We start from the raw sequence: 26,000 nt of genomic DNA on the forward strand, positions 1-26,000 counted from the left end.
TCCATGGCATAATGTTTGGGAACCCCTGTTTAGCTGCTTTCACATAGTCAAATCATATATTTTTTTAAAAATAAGCTAAAACATTCATTTTTCCCCAGAAGCTTAATTTTCTCTTTTGCTAATGTGCCTCATGCTCTTTGCCTAAATTATTTTTATAGAAAAATCACCCTTGGCTTTAAGTAGCTGATATAAATTTTGGTTCAGTTTGCCAGCTTCTAGTAAAGTTGAAGAACTGATTCAACATTGTTTCCTCCTGTATATCAAGGAATCTAGTATACATTTTACCACTGTAGTTGTGATGTAGGTTTGAATAGTTCAAAGTAATAATTGGGCTAAAGTGCTTCAAGTATTTTTATGTGGCTGTTGTATGACTTTATGCGAAAATTGCTATGCCGGTTGTACGCTGGGGTGTTTGTTTATCATCCACCTAATAAATTGGAATTAATACTGCAGTACAGCCTTAAAAATGTTTAACCTACAGCATTGCAATAGTTATCTTAAAAGGAATTATTTTCTTGTACTGTATTCAATGAACTTAACTTGTTGCATATGGTGTTTAAAGGTATTTAATTACAATGCATTTGTTTGTGTTATTAGGCTTATAAATGGTGTGTAGAAGCCATGAAGGAAATCACTGTTGGTTTGCCAGTGAAAGTAGCAGTTGATGTTTTGAGGCAAGCTTCAAAAGTGAGTAGTTTTTCTTTTTGATGAATACATTTGAACTAAACCAGAAAAACGTGGTTTAAAAATTAAGATTGTAATGCAGCAGAAGATTGCTAATTAATTTTTCAATTAAACAAACTCTTCAAAATGGCAAGGAGTAAGGCATTGCATCCTTGATCCAACAAATTCTGCTAAAATCTATTAGTATTGAATGCACTTGTCCATTTGTCCTTTTCCATGAGCTAAGTGGTGGTATTTATTTGTGTTTGTATGTATTACGATTGGTACCCTCCAAATCAGTATAATCATATATTCCAATACTTCAATTTTCATATTTTGGATTTTGTCGTGATATAGCAGGTGTCTAAACTAACTCCCAGAAAAATTCACATTTCCCCCACATTTCCTTATAATCCATCCCTTCTCGTATGCTCATTGACTCCATATTGATTTCACTACCACTCAATTACAATAATTTAGAGTAGCCATGTTGAATAAATGATAACTGACCAGGGGATGAGAATAACTTGTATCTTGTTTTTCAAATCTCAAGATGCCTTTAATATCCATGTGTCAGAATAGATGCAAACTAGATTTACTCATGCCTCCTCTGAAAATTGCCATTTCCAAAATTAGAATACTCCTTCAATATTTTTTTGGAATATCTGTCTAGAATTTTATGCCTGGGAGTAGGAACCCATTGACTTGCATGAGACTAAGTTGAAGCTACCAACTGAGTTATAGCATATTTGTTTTACGTAGTATGTTCTATATATATTAATTTCCTGCAAGTATAAATCTGGTTCAAAATTTACAACCTGCACGTGGAATTATGACCTTGTAACCATTAATGAGTTTTGGTTGCAGGAGGGTCAGGACTTGGCAGCTCAGTGTTCCAGAGTTCCATTGTTTTAAATGATATAGAGCAGGAGGGATTAAAGGGTGAGGGGTGGCATTACTAGTCGGAAAGTATCACGGCAACGCTCAGTCAGAACAGACTTGAAAGCTTGTCCAGTGAGGCTTTATGGTTAGAACTGAGGAATAAGAAGTGTATGACCAAATTATGGGATTATATTATGGACCACACAACAGTCTGTGGGATTTAGAGGAACAAATTTGTAGAGAGATCACAGACTGTTACAAGAAACATTATATTGTGATAGCAGGTGATTTAAACTTTCCACATATGGCTGGGACTCCCATATTATAAAAGGGCTAGATGGGAATGAGTATGTCAGATGTGTCCACTTAATCAGTACCTAAGTCCCAACTAAAGAGGGTGTGCTGCTAGATCTATTAGGGAATGAGACAGGGCATGTGACAGAAGTTTGTGTAGAGGAACACTTTGCATCTAGTGATCGCAGTGCTTTTTTTTTCAAGGTAATTATGGAAAATATAGGTATGGTCCATGGGTTGAGATTCCAAATTGGAGAAAGACCACTTTTGATGGTATCAAAAAGGATCTGACAAAAGCAGATTGGGATAGGTTGCTCTCTGGCAAAGTTGTACTTGTAAATGGGAGGCCTTCAAAAGTGAGATTTTGAGCATACTGAGTCTGTATTATAGTAGTCATAGTCATACTTTATTGATCCCGGAGGAAATTGGTTTTCGTTACAGTTGCTCCATAGATAATAAATAGTAATAGAACCATAAGTAGTTAAATAGTAATATGTAAATTGTGAAATAAATCCAGGACCAGCCTATTGACTCAGGATGTCTGAGCCTCCAAGGGAGGAGTTTGTAAAGTTTGATGGCCACACGTACTGTGGTCTGCCAGTCAGGTAATCAAGAATCCATGACACCAGGGAAGCATCCACCTGCATCGTTGTCAGCTTCTCCCCCAGCAGAGCAGGGCGGATGGTGTTGAACGCACTGGAGAAGTCAAAAAACATGACCCTCACAGTGCTCGCTGGCTTGTCCAGGTGGGCGTAGAAACAGTTCAGCAGGAAGATGATGGCATCCTCAACTCCTAGTTGGGGCTGGTAGGCGAACTGGAGGGGATCTAAGTGTGGCCTGACCAAAGGCCAGAGCAGCTCCAGAACAAGTCTCTCCAGGGTCTTCATGATGTGGGAGGTCAATGCCACCGGTCTGTAGTCATTGAGGCCGCTGGGGCGTGGCATCTTCGGCACAGGGACGAGGCAGGACGTCTTCCACAATACAGGAACCCTCTGGAGCCTCAGGCTCAGGTTGAATACATGGCGAAGTACTCCACATAGCTGAGGGGCACAGGCTTTGAGCACCCTGGTACTGACACCACATGGTCCTGCAGCCTTGCTTGGGTTGAGACGTTTCAGCTGTCTTCTCACCTGTAGAGCTGTGAAGCCCACTGTGGTGGTTTCGGGTGGGGGACTGTGAGGATAAAAGGCAAGGATAACAGGTTTAGGGAACCTTGGTTTTCAAGAGATGTTGAGGTTCTGATTAAAGAAATGGAGGAGATACATACCAGATACAGGCAGGCAAGAACAAGTTAGGTACTGAAAGGTATAAGAAATGTAAGAGAATGCTGAAGGAAATCAGAGGCTGAAAGAATACATGAGTTTTCTCTAGCAGACAAGGTGAAGGGGAATCCTAAGGGCTTCTACAAAAGATTAAAAGCAAAAGGATAGCAAGCGACAAAATTGATCCTCTGGAAGATCAGAGTAGTGATCTGTATGTGGCTCCAAAAGAGGTGGAGGAAATCTCAAAATGATTTTTTTTTTTGCATCTGTATTTCCTCAGGAGATAGACACAGTCTCCAGGTGTGAGGAAATGCAGCAGTGAGGTCATGGATCCTGTACAGATTACAGAAGAGGAGATGTTTACTGTATTGAGGCAAATTAGGCTGGATAAATCCCCAGGTCATGACAAAATGTTCCCTCAGATGCTGTGGCGGTGGGCGGGGGGGGTGGGGGGGTGCTAGTGCAGAAATTGTAGGGGCCCTAGTAGAAATATTTAAAACATTCTTAGCCGTGGGTGAGGTGCTGGAGGATTGGAAGATAGCTAATGTTGTTCCATTGTTTAAGGAAGACTCTAAGAATAAGCTGGGAAATTATAGGCTGTTGAGCCTGACGTCAGTAGTGGGAAAGTTATTAGAAGGTGTCCTAGGGGACTGGATATACAGTATAAGTATTTACATAGACCGGGACTGATTAGGGATGATCAGTGTGACTTTTCGTGTGGTAAGTTGTGTCTAACCAATCTGTTTTTTCAAGGAAGTTACCAGGAAAGTTGATGAAGGCAAGACAGTGGATGTTGTCTACATAGAATTTAGCAAGGCTTTTGACAAGGTCTCTCATGGGACTTTAGTCAAGAAGGTTCAATCACTTGGCATTCAAAATGATGTAGCATAGACATTGGCTTCACAGGAAAAGCCAGAGAAATCAGAGAAGTAGATTATTGCCTCTCCTGCCTGCCTGCCTGCTAGTGGTGTGCTGCAGGTATCGATCCTTATTCTGTGGTTATTTGTCATCTACATTAACAATCTGGATGATAACGTGGTAAACTGGGTCAGCAGATTTGCAGATGACACCAAGATTGGGGATCTAGTAGACAGTGAGGAAGCTTACAGCAGGATTTGTACCAGCTGGAATAATGGACTGAAAAATGGCAGATGAAATTTAATGCAGGCAACTGGTGCACTTTGTGAGGACCAACCAGGGTAGGTCTTAGACAGTGAATGGTAGGGTACTGAGCAGTACAGTAGAAGAGAAGGATCTGGGAATACAGATCCATAATTCCTTGAAAGTGGTGTCACAGGTAGATAGGGTCGTAAAGAAAGCTTTTGGCACATTGGCCTTCATAAATCAATATACTAAGTTCAGGAGTTGGGATGTATAAGGTGTTGCTGAGGCCTAATTTGGAGTTTTGTGTGCAGTTTTGGTCACCTACCTACAGGAAAAATGCGAATAAGATTGAAAGAGTACAGAGAAAATTTACTGGGGCATGAGGACCCAAGTTCTTGGGAAAGGTTGATTAGATTAGGAATTTATACCCAAAAATTAGAAGACTGAGGGGAGATTTGATAGAAGTATACAAAATTAAAAGGGGTACTAGAAAACGGGGTGACCCATTGGGGCGCCCTTTGAGAGAAGGGTAGTGCAGTCTGATGTGACCAGAATGAACATTAAGTTTTCCTGAATGCTATTGGTATCAATCACTCTGAGCACCGGTGCCCCACAAGGCTGTGTACTCAGCCCCCTGCTGTACTCACTGTACACCCATGATTGTGTAGCCAAGTTTCCATCAAACTCAATATATAAGTTTGCTGATGACACAACAATTGTAGACCATATCTTGGGTAATGATGAGTTTGAGTAGAGAGATGAAATTAAGAGCCTGGTGGCATGGTGCGAAGACAATAACCTATCCCTCAACGTCAGCAAGACGAAGGAATTGGTTGTTGACTTCAGAAGGAGTAGCGGACCGCATTACCCAATTTACATCGGTGGTGCGCAAGTGGAACAGCTCAAAAGCTTTAAGTTCCTCGGGTCAATATCACAAATGACCTGACTTGGTCCAACCAAGCAGAATTCACTGCCAAGAAGGCACACCAGCGCCTTTACTTCCTGAAAAAACTAAAGAAGTTTGGCCTGTCCCCTGAAACCCTCACTAATTTTTATAAATGCACCGTAGAAAGCATTCTTCTAGGGTGCATCACACCCTGGTATGGAAGTTGTCCTGTCCAAGACCAAAAGAAGCTGCAGAAGATCCTGAACACGGTGCACCACATCACACAAACCAATCTTCCGTCCGTGGACTCACTTTACACCGCACGCTGTCGGAGCAGTGCTGACAGGATAATCAAGGATACGACCCACCCAGCCAACACACTTTTCGTCCCTCTTCCCTCCGGGAGAAGGTTTAGGAGCTTGAAGACTCGTATGGCCAGATTTGGGAACAGCTTCTTTCCAACTGTGGTAAGACTGCTGAACAGATCCTGACACAGATCTGGGCCGTATCCTCCAAATATCCGGACCTGCCTCTCGGTTTTTTTGCACTACCTTACTTCCCATTTTTCTATTTTCTATTTATGATTTATAATTTAAATTTTTAATATTTATTAATTTTAACTATTTTTAGTATTTAATATTTGTAATCCAGGGAGTGTGAAGCGCAGAATCAAATATCGCTGTGATGATTATACGTTCTAGTACCAATTGTTTGGCGACAATAAAGTACAAAAAGTATTGTTTTGCTATGGAAATTGAAGAAGAAAACCTCAGTTTATTAAAGAAGAACGACGCATAGCAAGGCAAATATAGCTCCTCCTTGTTTAACGAAGGACGCTTTTGATGGCATCATTTCTGTGATCTGCCATCCTTGTGCCTCTCGTCATTCTGGAGACGAGCAGTCCTTTCATTCGCCTTCTCTTCATCTCTTCTGCTGTTTATTCTTTGTCTCTGATCTTGGAAAAGTGCATTTCTCTGCTCCTTTGTCTCTTCCTCTCTCCTCCTCCTGTGCCTGTTTTTATCATTCTGGAGACATACAGCCCTTTCATACCCTGTCTCTTCATCTCTTCTGCTATTTGTTGTTTGTCTCTGATCCAGGAGAGGTGCATTTCTCAGCTCCTTTGTCTCTTTGTCTCTCCTCCTCCTATGCCAGTTGTCATTTTGGAGACGTGCATGCCTCTCCTCCTCTGTCTCTTCTTCTCTCATCTTTTTTTGTCCTGACTCTTTGATCCTGGAATGAACATTACATTTTCCTGAATGCTATTGGTATCGCTTTGTTTTGGAAACTGAAGTAGAAAACCTCAGTTTATTAAAGAAGAACAATGCGTGGCAAAGCAAATATAGCTGCTCCTCATTTAAGGAAGGACACTTTTGATGGCATCATTTCTGGTTTATCTGCCACCCTTGTGCCTCTCGTTGTCAATCTGGAGACGTGCAGCCCTTTCATCCCCCGTCTCTTCATCTCTTCTGCTGTTTGTTGTTTGTCTCTGATCCTGGAGACGTGTATGTCTCTCCTCCTCTGTCTCTTCTTTTCTCATCTTTTTTTTGTCCTGACTGTTTGATCCTGGAGTCGTGCGGCCCTGGCCTTATCTGATTCTTGTTCTCTCCCTCTCCTTGCCGCTTCCCGATGACGTTTGGCATCATCTCTTGACTACAATGTCCCCCTTCCCTTCCAACGCCGCATAATTAGGCTGACCTTTTTTTTTACCCTATTACTGGATAGAAGATAAAAAGCGGTAACACCAAAGGATGCTGATTATCCTTGATGCTGTGGTTGGTGCTCTCCTAAATGGACGTGATATAGTCACCGCTGTCCTTTGACTGCAGCAAAGGGTTTTATGGGTGTCTCAAAGTACGGCATTACAATAAGATTTAATTATCTCTTATTGATGGGTGGCAGTTAGATCTGTCCCAATCCTGCACATGCTGATGGTGATTAGCAGAATGTGACCCCTCGAAATAGAGCTGCCCTGCCCTTTTGCTCCGGTAGGTGTCACTGCTGAGGCTGGCCGTGTGCATGCGTCGGGCTGTCACGTCCCAATTTCCATGATGGCGGATTGGCTCTCAGGTTAAAAGAGAGCCTGTTGATTTTGGTGAATGAGCAATTTTATATGAATATATAACCCTGAACTTTGCCTGCATTCTGTAAGTTAGCGCATTTTAATTCGATTTAGCCCAAAAAAAGTGGCACTGTAATGCACCGTTTGCGCTAATTGGAGGTCACAAACAGACAGAGCATGAGAGTTTTAGTAGTATATAGATAGTCTGGGTAAATGCAAGTAGGCTTTTTCCACTGTGGTTGGGTGAGTCTGCATCTAGAGGTCATAGGTTAAGGGTGAAAGGTGAAATGTTTAAGGGGAATGCGAGGGGGAAACTTCATTCAGAGGTGTTGAGAGTGTGGAATGAGTTGCTAGCACAAGTGGTGGGTACGGGTCGATTTCAACACTTAAGAGAAATTTGGCTAGGTATATGGATCCATGGGTTATGGAGGTCTGTGATCCAGGTGCAGGTCAATGGGACTAGGCAGATTAATGGTTCATTACAGAGTAGGTAGATGGGCTGGAGAGCCTCTCTCTCTCTCCTGTTGTATTCTATGATTCTATATACTGGTAACATATTTCATACCATCTCATGAACTAAGTATGTACACTTTGAATGCTAGCCACATACTAACATTTAAGGCAAGGTAGAAATTCAAGTTTAACTTTTTCATTATTGATCTATGGATCATTGGTATTAAATATGTATTTAATAAAGCTTTTCAGAAGTTTGTATAGTTCTGATCATTGACTGCTTTTGATTGCAAACTACTCCACCAGATAATGCTAATTTCTCCTGACAGTTTTAGTTTAAGCAAAAATAATTATATTCATTACAGATGTCTTTAATTTCCATTAACAGCAAATTGTGTTAATTTTAAAATTGTATTAATGTTTCTTTCTGGAAATTATATTTTGTTCATGTTACTTTGAATTAAATTATTTATGCTTTACAGGCATGTGTAGTGAAGCGGGAATTCAAGAAGGCAGAACAATTAATAAAACATGCTGTGTATTTAGCACGGTAAGCATCCATGTAAAAATATCTTGGCACTGTTGATTTATAGTTAAATGTTGCTCAGGATACAAGTTAGAGTTTCAGAATGTTTTTTTTTTCAAAGCTAACTTGTTCAGTTTTCTAAACCCATTCCTTCACACTTGTTGAGTGTGCAAATGAACAATTAAGCCAAAATTCCGACATTACTCTTCCGTTCTTTATTATTGGGTTGATTTCTTTAAAAAAAATCAAAGAACAAAATCAACACAATGAATAAAAGACTTTTTTGTACCCAGCATGCCATCTTTTCTATAGAAAGGTCAAAAAGTCTTAACAAGGGATATTAACAATATTCACAGCTAAAGAGGATTTAAAATTTTAAGTGTAAAAGAAAAAAAAATCTAAATTGTGAAAATACACGACCTAATGTTAACTAAAGAAATTTATTTTCAGGGAACATTTTGGATCTAAACATCCCAAATATTCTGATACCCTCTTAGATTATGGATTTTACTTGCTGAACGTAGATAATATTTGTCAATCAGTGGCTATTTATCAGGTATGTTGGAAAATTTGAGATTTGTATTTGTTAATTTCATTCTCAAGTATGTTCTTGTTTAGTTATAGGAAGACTATGTTAGACTTAAGTGACCTGTAATTTTCTCAAGTTAAAAGTTAGGAAGATCAGAACTAACTTCTATTATCCTGCTACAAATACCATGCAATCTTGTCTATACTTAAAAGTTCAAAGTAAGTTTAATATCAAAATACATATGTTACCATATACATTGAGATTCATTTGCTTCCAACTATTTGCAGGAACTCAAAACCAGCCATTTTTAATTTTTGTATTCAAAATAAGCCCGCCATTTTGACTACTTCATTTAGTTCAGCAGTGAACACAGCTTACATCACACATTTCTCATTTTTGAGGTCTAATTTACTTCTTTTGGTCTGACTTCACCAAGACTTGTCATCCCTGAAATCTTTGCGCTCGAGTTGTCCCCTTTGTATTCAATTCTGTGCTTTTCATGAACATTTCAGCTCAAAATCAATTGTAATTGTCTTTTCTCAACATCTTTATTTACCATCCTTATTGTACACCTATATTGATTCCAGTTGTTTCAAATTCAAATTATGTTCAATCTTAATTTTATGTAATGATTTAAGTCCTCTGAATGTTGTATCTCAGCTTTTACTTTCATCTTCTATCCACCACCACTCATCAAGTAGCTTCTCTTGTCCTGATCTCCCACTTGCGTCAGAGGTTACGTCTTTATCTTCTGTCATTCAAAATCGTTCAATTCTGATCTCCTTGGCATATTTATTTCTCATTCACAGACTGTCTTTGGGAAAATTTTGTTTTGTTTGCATACTCTTTCCTAGCTAAGTGATCTAGGAAATGCAGTTAATATGTACCAGATTGAATCATAGAATGCTGAATTTGTCATATGAGGAGAAATTAATTAGATTCCCTTTCATTTAAAATAATGAGAGGGAAGCTCATTGAAAAATGTATAAAATTCTTAGCAATCTTGAGGAGATTAGTTGCAAGGGTGATGTTTGGCCTGGAGTGAGGTGTCTAGATCTAGGGGTCATAGTTTCAAAATAAGGAGTTGCCCATTCAGTACAATGAGTGGTAATTATTTAGAAGGCTATAACATTTGAGTTACTGCGAAAATGCAAGTCAGTTAAAAGGGTATTGATTCATGCAGGAAATTGGTACTGAAGTAAAAGACTAGTTATGATCTTATTAAATGTTGGAGCAAATATGTTAGCCAAAGTCGCTCCTCCTATTCTTTACATTTCTTATACTGAATTGTTGTGTTTCGTAACTTCATGTGAATATCGAGGGTATTATTTTTATAAGGAATCTTTTGGTCAAGTTGAAAGCTAATGGCAAGTCAATGTAAGAGATTTTAAGGATAGTGTGGCGTGGGCAAAGGAAGAAAGACTTATTTACTAAGGAAACTGAGGCTATTAGTGTCACTGTGACACTAATTTTAAGTGATTGAAGTTCATGCACACATTTTTAGCTATTTAAGTTTTATTATTTGTTGTCATGCATAATGTTGCTAAAATGGAGTTTTGATAACGCATGAATTTCCAAATGTAGATATTACCGATATCTGCACTAGTACATAAAGTAAATTTGCAGGTAGTTGATGCTTGCAGCATGTGCAGACTAATAATTGTAAACTTGAACTTTTAACAATTTGTTTGTTAGACAGCGCTTGACATCCGACAGTCTGTATTTGGAGGCAAGAATATCCATGTAGCAACAGCTCATGAAGACCTGGCTTATTCCTCTTATGTACACCAGTATAGTTCTGGGAAGTTTGACAATGCAAAGTAAGTCAATTATTTAGTAGCATATGAATAATATTTTCTGTTAAATTGGTGATTGAGTTTTATTTTCAGAACTTCATATACTGTTAAAAATCCTCTCAGTACCTGAAGATCAAAATTTTATTGCAGTTGCATAATTTTAGAAATTTACAGACCTTGAAATGGCTCATTTTTACAAACTTAATATGCATTCTGCCGGATGTTCTTACTGTAGATTAAATTACTTGTATTTTTTTTATTTTTGATGTCTGCTTGTCTTCCACAAACTAGTTTAATTTCCCAATACTCTTTCTCATCTCCTTTTTCTTTTCCTTTTTTCTTTAGTTACCTGATAATTTTATTTGGCCTGCTACCCTGACAAGAGCAAGTCTGCATTTTTAAAAATATTGAGTATGTACTTTCCCTCAACAGATTCCATGCTGAGCGAGCTATAGATATCATCACTCATATCCTCCCAGAGGACCACTTATTGTTGGCCTCTTCAAAAAGAGTTAAAGGTTGGTACATTAAGATTGTTTGACTGTTATCAACACATACAAAATGCTGGAGGAACTCAGCAAATCATGCAGCATTTATGGAGAAAAATGGACAGTCAATATTATGGCTCAGACCCTTCAAGACTGGAAAGGAAGTGGGTAGAAGCCAGAATAAAAGAGTCGGGGCAGGAGCTGGGAGGTGATAGGTGAAACCAAGTGAGAGAAGGAAAGGAATATAAAAGTGAACTAATGTGAGAAGCTGGAAAATGATAGGTGGGGAGGGCAAATGGCTGAAGAAGAGCACTTGAATAAGGGAAGGAGGCAGGAAATCAGAGAAAGCAAGATGAAGGTGGTGGCCAGATTGTGAGGGTAGGGGAGGAGAAAGAAAGGGGGAAATGGGGCCATAGAAACAGATAAAACTGAAGGGAGGATTTCCTGGAAGTTAGAAAAATCAATGTTCATGTTGTCAGGTTGGATACTTCTCAGATGAAATATAAAGTGTTGTCTGTGTCTGGCTTCAATGTGTCATTGGTGGAGGCTGTTGACAGACAGGCTAACGTGGAAACAGGAAGTGCAGTTAAAATAGTTCACTCCATATCCATCAACATAACAGGGATTGGATTCTCCTACTATCCCATTATCTTCTATATTCAGCATATCATTCCCTATAACTTCCAGCTTTTCCAACAGGATCCCACCACCAGGCACATTTTCCCCTTCAGATGTTGACACATAGGAACTTGAAGCTGCTTACCCTTTCCACTGCTGACCCCTTAATGAGAACTCTGTGACCCAATGCAGACTGGGATATCACTTTACTGAACATCTTCACTTTGTCTGCTGCAATGATCAGCATCTTCCCACCCCCCCACCCCCCTTTTATTCTGACTTCTGCTCCTTTCCTTTCCAGTCCTGATAAAAGGTATCAGCCCAAAATGTCGTCTATTCATTTTCCTCCATAGATGCTACCTGGTCTACTGAGCTCCTCCAACATTTTGTATGTGTTGATCCAGATTTCCATCATCTGGAGTCTCTTGGGTCTTAAATCAAATCTTATACTTATATACTTCATGAGATGTGCTTTCAACCTAGCACCTAATAATTCATAGAGAAATATTTTGTTTCCAGTTTCATCGTTCAAGTTTCATGAGAGGTCTCTTCTGCCATTTATAACCAATAAAGGTGACTACTTGAGTAAAAGCCCCAACAATGGTCAATCTGAACCCAAGTCTAAGTACATGTAATTTTCTTCTGTACCCAATCTGATCATCACCAATTAATGTGTTTGAGGATGAAGCATCAGTTACAGATGAAGAATAAAGGATATAGAGTAATATATACAGCAAGCTGACCCATCTATAATACTGAACTGGCATGGAATTAGCAAAACTAAATATTTTACTAGAGTATAACAATTCCAATCCAATGTTGTTGGACCCTTTTAAAGCTCAAGCCAGATAGCCAGGATCTTTAAAAAAATATGTAAGTTATATGTGTTATAATGATCAATTGAATTGTGATCTGAAATGAAAACTGCATATGCTGCAAATCTGAAATAAAATCAGAAAATGCTGAAAGCACGCAGCAGTTCAGGCAGTATCTGTTGTTAATGGTGGAATAGCCTAACAAATCAAATATTTTGGAGCAAAATTCTTAAAGGATAATACTGTGAATAATTTCTTTATCTTCCCCAATAAGCCAAACAATAAACACCGTGCTCTGAAACCTCTATAGGATGATTTTTTTTGCAGCCATTTGGTGGTGCTCAAGAGTAACCCTATTTGTTTAATCCCAAATCTCATTGAACACACTAATGGAACTAAGATATTTTGGAAATGTACAAATTTTGAATAACATCTTGTGTCTTGAACTTAATAGCTTTTAATATGATAATACGGTATTGAAACTTGTTGGTTTCCATAGCATTTTTGAAATTGGTTTATGGGTGTCCAAAATTCTAAAGTGGTGTAACCTTAGTTAAGCAGACAATGACTTGCAAGTGTTTGGAGTAAAACTCTGATCTAGCATCCTCAGGACCTGTGCTGGACAGTCATATTTTCTAGCTTATTGGTTACACATCATACCCTAATATGTTTTAATGTCATTTTGCTGACCTGCGACCTAACTCCATGTATCCGCTTTAACCCCATATTTCTGAACATCTTTGGTTAATGGTCTCATAATATCAAATATTAACAACTAACGTGAGCATCCAGTGCTATTCTTGGGTGCAGCTGTGACTTGATTTGTGTAGAAATATTCCCTGCATGTCTAATCTTTTTGGCTGTGAACCCTGGCTTCAGACTTTAATCAGAGAAAATTGTATTCCTTAATTTAATTTATATTTTCACGATATTTAATCTTAACCATGAGTCTTTTCAATTATTTTCAGTTTAACATAAGATGCATGTGGATCTTCAAGTCTGTTTGAATCTCCATTCTCTTTAACTTTACAGTTAAGAAAATAATCAGTAAATCCTTAACTTTTTCATATTTAAATTTCACACTTTCACAAATTCATGCTCAAAATTCACCAGTACACCATTTTCTAGAGGAAATCAGATTGTGAATACTTAATGCAGTACTACACCTTGCAGAGAGAAACAAGTGCACATAAATTGTTGCTTCATCTGAAAAACATTTTGGATCCCAGGTGTTGCAGTTTCAAACTTCACTACTATTCCAGCACACAACATGTATTTCCCTCCTTTGCCTTTTCAGCATTTCAAAGGAATGTTTTCTTTTGTAAATCCCCAATCCGCTCTTCCATTGCCATCTTGTTTTATGGCACATTTGCAGGCATCAGCAGAATTTGCTGCACATCCTTTCATGCCCACAATGTTGTGCCGACCATGTTACCTACTCTAGAAACTGCCTAGAATTACCCTACCGCATAGCCGTTTTTCTAAGCTCCATGTATTTGTCTAAGAGTCTCTTAAGAGACCCTATTGTATCTGCCTCCACCACTGTCGCCGACAGTGCGTTCCATGCACCCACCACTTCCAAGCACCTTAAAGCTATGCCCCCTTGTGTTAGCCTATTTAGCCCTGGGGAAAAAGCCTCTGGCTATCCACACGATCAATGCTTCTCATTATCTTATTCACCTCTATCAGGTCACCTCTCCTCCGTTGCTGCAAGCAGAAAAGGCCAAGTTCATTCAACCTGTTCTCTTAAGGCACACTCTCCATTCCAGGCAACATCCTTGTCAATCTCCTCTGCACTCTGTCTATAGTATCCACATCCTTACGTCCTTCCTGTAGTGAGGTGACCAGAACTGAACACAGTTCTCCAAGTGGGGTCTGAGCATGGGCTTGTATAGCTGTAACATTAACTCTCGAAAAACTCAATCTCAATGCCAACACAGCATACACCTTCTTAACAACACTGTCAACCTGTGCAGCAGCTTTGAGTGTCCTATGAACACAGACCCCAAGATCTCTCTGATCCTCCACACTTGCAAGAGTCTTGCCATTAATACTAGAGTCTGCCTTCAAATTTGAGCTACCAAACTGAACCACTTCACACTTATGTGGATTGAACTCCATCTGTCTCTTCTCAGCCCAGTTCTGCATCCTATCGATCTCCTGCTGTAACCTCTGATAACACTTCAGACAACACTTCCAACCTCTGTGTCATCAGCAAACTTACTAACCCACCCTTCTACTTCTTCATCCAGGTCACTTATAAAAATTACAAAGAGGAGGGGTCCCAGAATAGATCTACTGGTCACTGACCTCCATGCAGTGCAATCCTGCATTTGTAAACTAACTTGCTCTTTCCCCATGTAAGGAAGAGTCTCAGACCTGAAACCTGAAATCAGTTTCCCTTTCTCGCAATGCTGCCTAACCTGCTGAATGTTCTAATGTTTTTGTTTTTACTTTAAACAAAATGCTCAGTCAATGTCCAGGCCACCTGTTTATCTACCTAGTTACATTCACCCTTCTTGGGTCCATCGCCCTCTGTGCTTTAGCAGTTCAATTACTTGACTTGTGGTGAGAGTATATTTACCATCTTTTCAGGCAGTAGATTAAAGGCTGCTACTTTGTGTAGGGAAAATAATTCTCCTTCTAATCCTCCCGTCCCTGGACACCTCTGTTATGGAGAAAGATTATTTATTTTGATCTGCGTTATCTATTCCCCACATAATTTTATATACCATAACTGATGAAGGCAGGCATCCTTTATCACCACATCCACCTGTGCTTTCAGGGATCTCTGGATTTGGACCCCAAGTTCATTAGCACTGCCTCAGGCCCTACCATTTATTGTGTGTGTTCTGTTATTGTTTGCCCTCTCAAAATGTATCACTTCATGGTTGTCAAGGTTAAATTCCATTTGTTGTTGCTCTACCCAACATTTTATAAGATGTCTTCTGGAATGCTGCTTAGATTATGTACTTGGGCATTCTCTATTCACTACTTTAGTCATCAAAGCAATAACTCAATCAAAATATAACCTTTGTAAATCCATAGTTGCTATCTTTGAATAATTGAAAACCCTAAAATATTAAATATCCTTAATTATGGATTCTCGTTATTTTCCAATAACAGTGATTAAGCTCACTGTTTTTCCATGCTCACTTTAAATCATGTCATGTATTTTGACCAACTGAAGCAATGTCTTCAGTTGAAATAACTTTGCTAGGTTATGTTGGGAAACCTGCAGTATTATCTCCTATTTGTTTCAACAAAGGAATTTTAAAGCAATCTAGAATTGAAGCTAGTGCCATTATTTTATTTGCATATCCCTTTTTCAGTATTAGCTTTCTTGTCTTCATGAATTATAAATCTAAAGCAGATATTGAACACCAGCATTTCCTTATTTTCCAGATCATTTGGTTTTCATTTTATTTTGAAGTATTAGAAATTATTAATTCATTTCTGACATTAGGGTTAAAATGTTGATTTCAAATTATTTGTGAATGGCTGGCAAATTCACATGAAGTGTGGTGTATATTTTTTCCAAATAGGAAGGATCATTTTTAGCTGAAGTGCAATCTTAATATTAAAAATTAGCATTTATTGTGCTAAATTCACCTGGAAAAGGTGGTGGTGAAATGGTTTCACTATGTGGTAGACTTGTCTAAATTTTCAACATTTATGTTTGTTTTTGTTTAGATATGCCTTACAAAAGCCACTTGTTGATTGATCTTGTCACTTGTTTATTTTCCAGCACTTATATTGGAGGAAATTGCTATTGACTGTCATAATAAAGAAACTGAGCAGCGACTCCTTCAGGAGGCCCATGATTTGCACCTTTCTTCACTCCAATTAGCCAAGAAAGCCTTTGGAGAATTCAATGTGCAGACAGCAAAGCACTATGGAAACTTGGGCAGACTCTATCAATCAATGCGGAAGTTCAAGGTAATGTTTAATGCATGGCTTTGAGTCAAAGGTTGGGATTTTCAGAACCCATTTTATTCTTAGTCCAGTCCTACCCATCACCTATCCTATTCTGAATTGTCCATATCTTGTCACAATAGGCAGCAGGTTCTGCTGGTGCTTTCATAGAAACAAAGTGCTTTGATGTTGTTCAGGATTGTCTGAAGGTGGCAGGCCTGTATGTTCAAAAACTTGCTGTTGGGGCTTCTCAAAATCACACCAGTCAGGTCCACCAGTATCGCACCAGTTCTCTTAACTGCCTCCGACTGGCTGTCAACAACAGGAAGACCAGAGGGTATGGAAGCTGAATGTAAAAGTATCAAGAAACTCAGAGGTTATACAGATTGGGGAACTGTGAAGTTTTCTTTGATTCCCCTTTGCATTGATAGGAAGCAATCGAAACAGACATGGGGCATTCAGAAAATGAGAGAGCCTGAAGTAGATGCAGGAGCTCCAAGACAGAATGCAAAATCTACTGTTACTACTTTTGATGATGGTGGATGATGAGAAGGAGCTGGTAGAAGTAAAAAGCCACCAATCCTTCTTGCAGCTTGTAAATTGTTCAAGATTAAGACACGCAAAAACAGCAATTTTTCAGTTATTCCTTTTTTTTGTAAATCTATCTATCTTTTGAAAAACTGGTACACTACGAGTTAGAATTACTGTGTTGTACATTTCTAGCAGATGTGGGTCGATCCAGTGCCATATATCCAGTAAAAGTGAACTGGCAAGCCATCACTCTTAGCTAGCTTGCCTGCCTGCTCATCTCGCATTAACAGTTTGCTGTTGTCTAACCTCAAAGATAGAAGACAGGAATTTCTGAGAGGCTTCGCTCTCTGTAGCTATTAGATAGTATTGTGTGACCCAGAAGGATTTGCAGATACTTAATATGTTAGGCTGTGGAGATGTTATTGATCCTTTCAGGTGCTTTCCTGAGCAAACAATCAAAATCATTTGGCGGAATACCAAGCTTTCAACAAGCACAATACCCTGTTTGGCAGAGGAGGAAGCCCTCTGTGTCATTTCTTCTGTGTATGTCAAAATGGTGACCATACGCATGTTGCCCTCATATGACAACTGCAGTGGAAATGACTCAGTTGCTCATTTCCTAAATGCAGCTTTACCAGGAAGATCTGGGGCTAGATGGCCAGGTATTTTTTGAGGCTCATGCCAAACAGCTGTATTGCCTGGGACTCAGTGCTGGGTGGGCTGTTTCCAGGTGCTCACAGTGAGACAAATATTAATTGGAAAAGAATCAATGCTGCAAAAGGCTGTCTCTGGGTATGCTTGAAAATCAGTGGTATTCTAGAAGGAACAAAGTGTTGCAAACTGGTATGCTGGACTACATGCTAAACCTGATTGCAAAGACCTTGTGGGCATGGAACCTCCTCATTGCATTCAAATTAATTAGAATCTATGTATATCAATTACATCTGAAGTCATGGTAATGTTTAAGTATTTGGTATAACACAAAATGCTTAATAAATGTTCTCTATTATAAATTATTTTTGATAAAGTGTGTTTAAATGTTTAAAATGTTAGAATGATTGTTATCACACGTGTGTAAAAAGTAAGGCTCATAGTTTATATGGTATCAGTTAAGGAGCAAAAGGCAAAAATCATTGCCTTGAAAGATTCATCATAATCACAGTTGTAATAATTGTCAATAATACTTGTGTTGCTTTTATAGGAAGCTGAAGAAATGCACATTAAAGCGATTCAAATTAAGGAGCAACTCTTAGGCCAGGAAGATTATGAAGTGGCATTGTCAGTGGGACATCTTGCTTCTCTCTATAACTATGATATGAATCAATATGCAGATGCTGAAAAGCTTTATCTGAGGTCCATAGCAATAGGTATGTACCCCTGTAATTGGACTGTGAGAATGCAGTGCCAAACTAAATTTATTTTGCATGCTGTGCAAAATGAAAGTTCAAAGCATGATCAAGATTTTGACAGGTAATAACTACAAGTTTATTGTTGTTTGGCACCAGGTCTTCCAGTACTTGATAAAACTCGTACCTATTTTTGAGTTTAATACAAAGATCCAAAAGTGTTGTTAGTGATTTGACCCCACCCCCCCCCGCCGCCTTCCAGAAGCATGGCTGTTTGAAGTAAAGTATTTGAATTGGTGTTAATTTAACTTTTTTACAAACCAGTAAGTATCAGAAATGGAAAAGAAAAAAGAATGTGATGGAAGTACACCACAGTTTGGACAGCATCAGCAGAGGAATGGGTAATGTTCCAGGTTAATAAACCCTAACTCAGAACTAAATCCTGAAATTTCAATTCTTTCTCTGCACAGATGCTGCCTGACATGAATATTTTATGGTCTTTCTGATTTTATTTCCTCAGATATGTAAAATGAGCTTAAAAGATAAATGGTCTTTTAAATTTAAAAAGCTTTTGACATTTCAAGTTTCCCCTTAATCTTGCTTTTGTGGTGGTGTTTATTCAACAGTCTATTTAAATTGCTACTTAGGAATTGTGAGTTTTACCTGCTCAATCATATTGTTGACATCACAAAAGATATAAATTAGGGGCCCTTTGTTTTAATCCCTGACAACTACAAGTATCAGACTAGGGAAAGTTGGATTTCTTGCAAAACGTAATTGGGATAGATAACAGCTTCATTTGGCAAATATGCCTTAAAATGTGGTCCTTTCTGGAATTCCCTCTTAATTCCTTTTTAAGAACTTCATTAAAATATATCTCTTTGATCACATTATTGGCTTCTTTATGTGACTTGGTATCTAAATTTTACTTAAATTCTTCTTCAGGATACCTTGGACTATTTGCTGTTATTACAGCCCAGGAGGTGGGCATTCAGGTCATTGGGCTGATGCCAGCTAGTAGATTAGTCCAATTTCCCTTTCCCCTGTAGATTTGCAATTACTCTCCAGTAATTAGAGTTTGGTCGGTATGACATTGTGAGCATCACTGAGTCGTGGCTGAAAGAAGTCCATAATTGCGAGTTTAACATCAAGGGATATACTTTGTATCGAAAGGACAGGCAGGAGGACATAGGCGGTGATGTGGCTCTGTTGGTGAGAGATGGAATTACATCTTTAGAAAGCGGTGACATAGGGTTAGAGAACGTTGAATCTTTGTGGGTGGAGTTAAGAAACTGCATGGGTTAAAAAAAACATAGGAATCATATATCGGCCTCCAAGTAGTAGCCAAGATGTGGGGTTGAGATTGCAGAGGGAGCTGAAAAGTGTGTGAAATAAAGGTAAGGACGCAATTTTAATGGGGGATTTCAATATGCAAGGGGATTGGGAAAATCAGGTTGGTGTCGAATCACAAGAGAGGGAGTTTGTTGAATGCCTAGGAGATGGTTTTTTAAAGCAGCTTGTGCTTGAACCAACTCAGGGAAAAACTGTCTTAGATTGAGTGTTGTGTAATAACCAGATCTTATTAGGAAGCTTAACGTAAAGAAACCCTTAGGGGGGCAGTGATTATAATATGATTGAATTCATACTGGAATTTGAGAGGGAGAAGCACAACTCACATGTATCAGTATCGCCATGGAATAAGGGGAATTACAGAGGCACGAGAGAGGTGCTTGCCCAGGTGGATTGGAGGAGGATTCTGGCAGGGATGACGGCAAAGCAGAGATGGCTGAAATTTCTGGGAATAGTTCATAAGGCGCAGAATAAATATGTCCCACAGAGGAAGAAGTTATTAAATGGCAGGAATAGGCAACCGTCGCTGACAAGGGGTGTTAGGAACTGCATAAAAGCCGAGGAAAGGGCATATGAAGTAGTGAGTGGGAAGTTGATTGGGAAGCTTTTAAAATCCAACAAAAGGCAACTCAAAAAGCTATAAGAAGGGAAATATGGGGGCAAACTAGCCAATAATATAAAGCAGGATACCAAAAGTTTTTTTCAGTTATATAAAGAGTAAAAAGGGGGTGGGGTGAGAGTTGATATTGGATCACTGGAAAATGATGCTGGTGAGGTAGTAATGGGGGACAAAGAAATGGCAGATGAATGTAATGGGTATTTTGCATCTGTCTTCACTGTGGAATACTGTGTGCCAGAGGTCTGTGAGTGTCAAGCAGCCGGAGTGAGTGCAATTGCTATTACAAAGGAAAAGGTGCTAGGTGGATGTCTTAAGATGGATAAATCACTTGAACCAAATGGACTGCATCCCAGGGTCCTGAGAGGTTGCTGAAGAGATAACAGATGCATCGATCATGATATTTCAAGAATCACCCAATTCTGGCATGGTCCCAGAGAACTGGAAGATTGCAAATATCACTCCACTCTTTAAGAAGGGAGGAAGGCAAAAGAAAGGAGATTATTGGCCTAATCTCAGTGGCTGGGAAAGTGTTGGAATCTATTATTAAGGATGAGGTTTCAGGGCTCTTGGAGACTAATGATTAAACAAGTCAAATGTCAGCATGGTTTCTGTAAAGGGAAATCTTGCCTGACAAATCTGTTTGCGTTCTTTGAGGAAGTAACAAGCAGGGTGGATGAAGGAGAGGCAGTGAATGTCATTTACTTGGATTTTCAGAAGGCATTTGATAATGTGTCACACATGAGGCTGCTTTAACAAGATAAAATCTTTATGGCATTACAGAGAAGATACTGGCATGGATAGAGGAATGGTTGAAAGGCAGGAGGCAGTGAGTGGGAATAAAAGGGGCCTTTTCTGGCAGTGACTCAGGTCAATATTGGGACCACATTGTTTGTCAATGATTTGGATAATGGATGGCTTTGTCACAAAATTTGCGGATGATACAAACACAGGTGGAGGGGTAAGTAGTGCATTGCAGCAGGACTTAGACAAAGTGGAAGAATGGGTAAAAAAGTGGCCGATGGAATATGGTGTTGGGAAATGTATGATAATGCATTTTGGTAAAAGGAACAGTAGTAAGGACTATTATCTAAATAGGTAGAAGGTTTAAACATCAGAGGTGCAAAGGGTCTTGGGACTCGGGACTCCTCGTGCAAGACTCCCAGAAGATTAAATTACAGGTTGAGTCTGTGGTAAAGAAGGCGAATGCAGTGTTGACGTTCATTTCAAGGGGACTAGAATATAAAAGCAAGGAGATAATACTGAGCCTGTATAACACACTAGTCAAGCTGCACTTGGAGTATTGTCAACAGTTTTGGGCCCCGTATCTCAGGAAGGATGTGTTGTCATTGGAGAGAGTCCAGAGGATATTCATAGGGTTTATTCCGGGAGTGAAGGGGCTAACATATGAGAAGCATTTGACGGCTTTGGGTGTGTGCTCACTGGAATTTAGAAGAATGCAGGAGAGATCTCATTGAAACCTACCAAATGATGAAAGGACTAGATGAAATACAACTTCCTGGAGCTGTGAGACCATAGCACTAACTACTGCACCACTGTTCCTTATTGTTACATTCAAGACAAAATAACTACATGCTATCTGTAGGTAACAAATGGGTTCCATTTTAATGTATGTCTAAAGTTAGAAAATACACAATCACTAAATACATTAATCAAACTTCCAAAGTATTGTAATGAATGAGATCAAAAATCACACAAGACAGTTAGTAAAAAGACTAGGGGAGGGTGTTGAACCTAGTTCTGCCATTAAAGCAAATGGATGCATGTGTTTTGCAGGTTTGGATTTCATAGTATCATGGGAGCTCGTTGTAACTAGGGGATGGCCTAGAATGACTTTATTCTCTGAAACCTATACCTTTTATATTTGTGTTCAGGATTAACATTAATTATTTTGGTTCTTGTAGTTCATGGCTAGTTGTCTGAGAAGTCTGTTGCATTCTTCCAATAATGTAAATATATGATTTAACCAATTTGTTTTAAATTAATAAGTTTATTTATAAACAGAATCCAGCATTAGAGCTCTAAGTAGCAAATTAATTATAAGTAGCCAAATGAATTTATTTCACTTTTTAACACTGCAAGGAATACTTGTTTTATGGAAATCTAATAGTTTCTTTTAACATCTGACAGGAAATAAAACTAAAATTAACTTTATTGGCATGAGCTGCAGTGAAAATCTAAAATAGCTATTGCCTTTAAGAATTAAATCAGAGCAGATATATTTTCACTGATTTGTATGTCATGAAATTTGCAGCAACAGTAGTGCAAAGACATTAGATTACTATCAAGTGCAAAATTGAACAGTGCAAAGAAATGAAGTGCTCATGTGTTTATCATAGACTGTTAGTAAACTAATGGGGGAATACTTAATTTTGGAAAATGAATGTTTGGAAATGTAAAATTTGCTATTTTCCTCTGACACTAATGCAGCAGATAAAAATAAATATCTAAAATAAAATTTATATAAGAAATCTAGGGTGCCTAAAACTTTTGCACAGAACTGTAAATGAACCAGTTAACTGCACTTTTCTAATTGTAGTCCAATGATCCTATTCTAATGAATAGGGTTATTCCAACATTTGTGAGAGGCCGCATGTGTTTTATGCTGCCTTAATCAACAGTGAATCCAGTAACAGAGTAATAGATCCGATGCTCTGACCACTTGTATTTCAGTGCACAGGCAGAGGTGAGCTGACTCACAATGAGGTTGTGGATTCTCTGTGGAACTACCAGCCAAGGATGAGTACAGTCCAGCCCAGTAAATTTAAAAAAATATTTTTGTGAGCCAATTGCTGATTTAAATAGTGTTTGACAACTTCCAATCCAATTTGAAATTTGCAAATGCTTTGCTGCAGTTAAAGCAAAGATTTACTTAAAAAGTCTGCCTTATGTTTGATTTGTTATTTGCACATCCTGTACTGCCCACTTAGCTCCAAGCATTTGATGTAGTGTCAAGTTTATTCACCATTGTTAGTGTTTTGCATGAATGGTTGGGTAGTTGAAACTTAACGTATGCACTTTCTGCAATGGTAGATGTTGTTCTTGTTTCTGTAACTTAAATTCTGGTTTAACATCATGCATGTTAAAATTTATTTCTACAAATCAACTATTTATATGAACATTTGTTTTTAAATTCACCAATGCTGAAAACCTGAAATAACAGGAAAGCTGTAAGTATTCAGCAGGCTTGGCCATTAGTTCTAATGAAGTGTCTTTGATCTACAAGTTTAACTCTTTGCCTTTCCACAAATGTTGCTTGACTTGCCGAGTGCTACCAACATTTTAAGTTTATCCGCATCCTTATTAACCAGCTCATTTAGCATAGGTGATTCTGATGTTTCTTTCCTACTCTATTTGTGATTTATTTGGCCAGCTTAAATTATAAATTTTGCCAGTCAAGTAATCTTAATTGGATGCCACCAGTGGATTTCCGTTAGTCTTGAAGCTTAATGCTTTGTGTTTGATTAATAGTAAGATTTTTAAAAATCAAGTGGAGAAATGTCTATGATTAAATACCTTGCCCTGTCATATCTGTTCCATATCTGCTGGTACATGTGCCATATTGTTGGTTTTGCTCATTGGAGAATCTTTCTTAGTCAACCAGATATGTTCCTGAGTATTCCTTAAGTCTCACTAAATTACTACTAAAATGTAGAAACCGGGTTTCTTAATATCACATCATTCTAGCAGAACCAATTTTCACCTTGCCTATCAAGCTTATTTAAAGGTAAACATATCTGTATTGTACCTATTTTTGTTTTCAGCCACTTGTTAATCATCCCAAGCAGGGGGAACAATAAAAACAGTTTTCAGAATCAGAATCAGGTGTATTATCACCGGCATGTGTCATGAAATTTGTTCACTTAGCAGCAGCAGTTCAATGAAATACGTAGTGTAGAAGAAAAATAATAAAATAAAGTAATAAATAGTATATCAATTACAGTTATACATATATTGAACAGATTAAAAATCATGCAAAAATATAAATAATATGTTTTTAAAAAGCGAGGTGTTCACGGGTTCAATGTTCATTTAGGAATCGGATAGCAGAGGGATAGAAACTTGCTGAATTGCTGAGTGTGTGCCTTCGGGCCTCTGTACCTCCTACCAGATGGTAACAGTGAGAAAAGGGCATGCCCTGGGTGCTGGGGTTCCTTAATAATGGAAGCTGCCTTTCTGAGACACTGCTCCTTGAAGATGTTGTGGGTACTTTGTAGGCTGGTACCCAAGATGGAGCCGACTAAATTTACAACCCTCTGCGGCTTCTTTTGGTCCTGTGCAGTAGCCCCCATATCAGACAGTGATGCAGCCTGTCAGAATGCTCTCCACGGTACATCGATAGAAGTTTTTGAGTGTTTTTGTTGACATACCAAATTTGTTTTTAAGAAAACCTCATTCGAAAACTTGCAATAAAGTGATGAACTTTATGTGGCACTAGGATTCATTCATTGCACTGAAAGGGAATTGGACATCTTGTCTGAAATTAAAATGAGGTAGTATTATTTCAAACATATCTAAACAATCAAGTGAATTTTCTTTCCTTTTTCACAAGGAAAATACTCAAGGTTTATCATGTTCATTTTGGTTATCTGCATTGCCTATTATTTGTCGGTAGTGTATTCTTTTGGTTTGCATGGAATTACTCTGCATACCACAGTGTATCTCCACTGCAGCATGCTGTACTATTATTTTCTAATACATTACCTTTTACTCCTTTCTTTATCTGCACTGTTATTGAAACAAACTATCCTTCAGGCTGTTGATATCATTGGAAAATTAACGTGCAGGCACAGGACACCATTGGTTACACTGTTTGGTTTGGTTTCAACTTAGAAATTTTATTACTTGTGAAAGTAATAAATAATGCAGCCAAAGGTTAAGCAATGTTATAAGTCATTTTGTAAAAATGCTACTAGTTTCTAACCCTTGTTCTTTAAAGGGATCTGGAATGAGTTGTAACTATTCGTCTTCCCACTCTGGATCAGGCTTTTGACCAACCCACAGTACTAAAAAGAATCCATTAAAAATTGCATGCTGTTTTGTCATCATGACCAGTCAACGGCATCAGTCCTTACTGTTGCCTTGCCTTACAGGAGGCAATGTATATTGTAATAATTTGGTTTCCAATGGCATCATTGGCTTACACTTCGTGCCTTTACTGAGTTGGAGCAACACAGAGGATTTGTTAGCATATCAAGTTGAAGCCCTGCATCAGAACCAGATATAGATACCTGCGATCACCCATATCCCTTAGAGTCTAGACTTATTTTGCCCCCTTTATTGAGCACAACACACGCAAAATTGTCTTAATCATTTTCAAATTTCTCCATTGTTTATTACACATTTCCCATTTTCACACTTTCGCCAACTCCCTTGTTTCTAGCATTGATGGCAGAACATAAAATAGCTTATTCACAACCATCCTGTAATGTAAGTCCCTTGCCCTGGAACTGTTTAGTAAGTATTTTCTACACCTCTCAATCCTTTTCATCCTAACTAAAAAGAACCTAGATCAGAAGCAATATTCTTTTTCAATCTTTTTATTAATTTCAGCATCATAAACATTACAAAAAATAGATTCAGAGAAATTGGGATTACATTATTGATAAATAGTTTATACAAGTATGATCTCAATTGACACATTAATTAATGGGCCTCCCAAAATCTCAAAAAGTACAAATATAATATAGGAAAATATATAAAGTGAAAATATAAAAATATCATGAAAAAAGAAAAAAAAAATTATACCCCAAAAGAAAGGAAAACTAAACTAAAGAAAAAAAAAAGAAAAAGAATGGGCTATTATGATACCTCAGATAAGACCATTAGTGTTGCTAACTCCGCTC

At 38.3% G+C, this 26,000-nt stretch overlaps 1 protein-coding gene across 1 annotated transcript in view; it reads left to right on the top strand.

The window, feature by feature from the left end:
* Positions 1 to 26,000, top strand: part of appbp2 (amyloid beta precursor protein (cytoplasmic tail) binding protein 2) — a 78,164-nt gene that overhangs the window by 49,748 nt on the left and 2,416 nt on the right. The window contains exons 6-12 of the mRNA XM_063031880.1: positions 598 to 687; positions 8,086 to 8,153; positions 8,580 to 8,685; positions 10,354 to 10,478; positions 10,887 to 10,972; positions 16,124 to 16,314; positions 18,023 to 18,188. Coding sequence (XP_062887950.1) covers positions 598 to 687; positions 8,086 to 8,153; positions 8,580 to 8,685; positions 10,354 to 10,478; positions 10,887 to 10,972; positions 16,124 to 16,314; positions 18,023 to 18,188 — 832 coding nt within the window. The remainder of the gene's footprint in view (positions 1 to 597; positions 688 to 8,085; positions 8,154 to 8,579; positions 8,686 to 10,353; positions 10,479 to 10,886; positions 10,973 to 16,123; positions 16,315 to 18,022; positions 18,189 to 26,000) is intronic.

This window comes from Mobula hypostoma, chromosome 23 (genome assembly GCF_963921235.1).
Source record: "Mobula hypostoma chromosome 23, sMobHyp1.1, whole genome shotgun sequence".
Lineage (NCBI taxonomy): Eukaryota > Metazoa > Chordata > Chondrichthyes > Myliobatiformes > Myliobatidae > Mobula > Mobula hypostoma.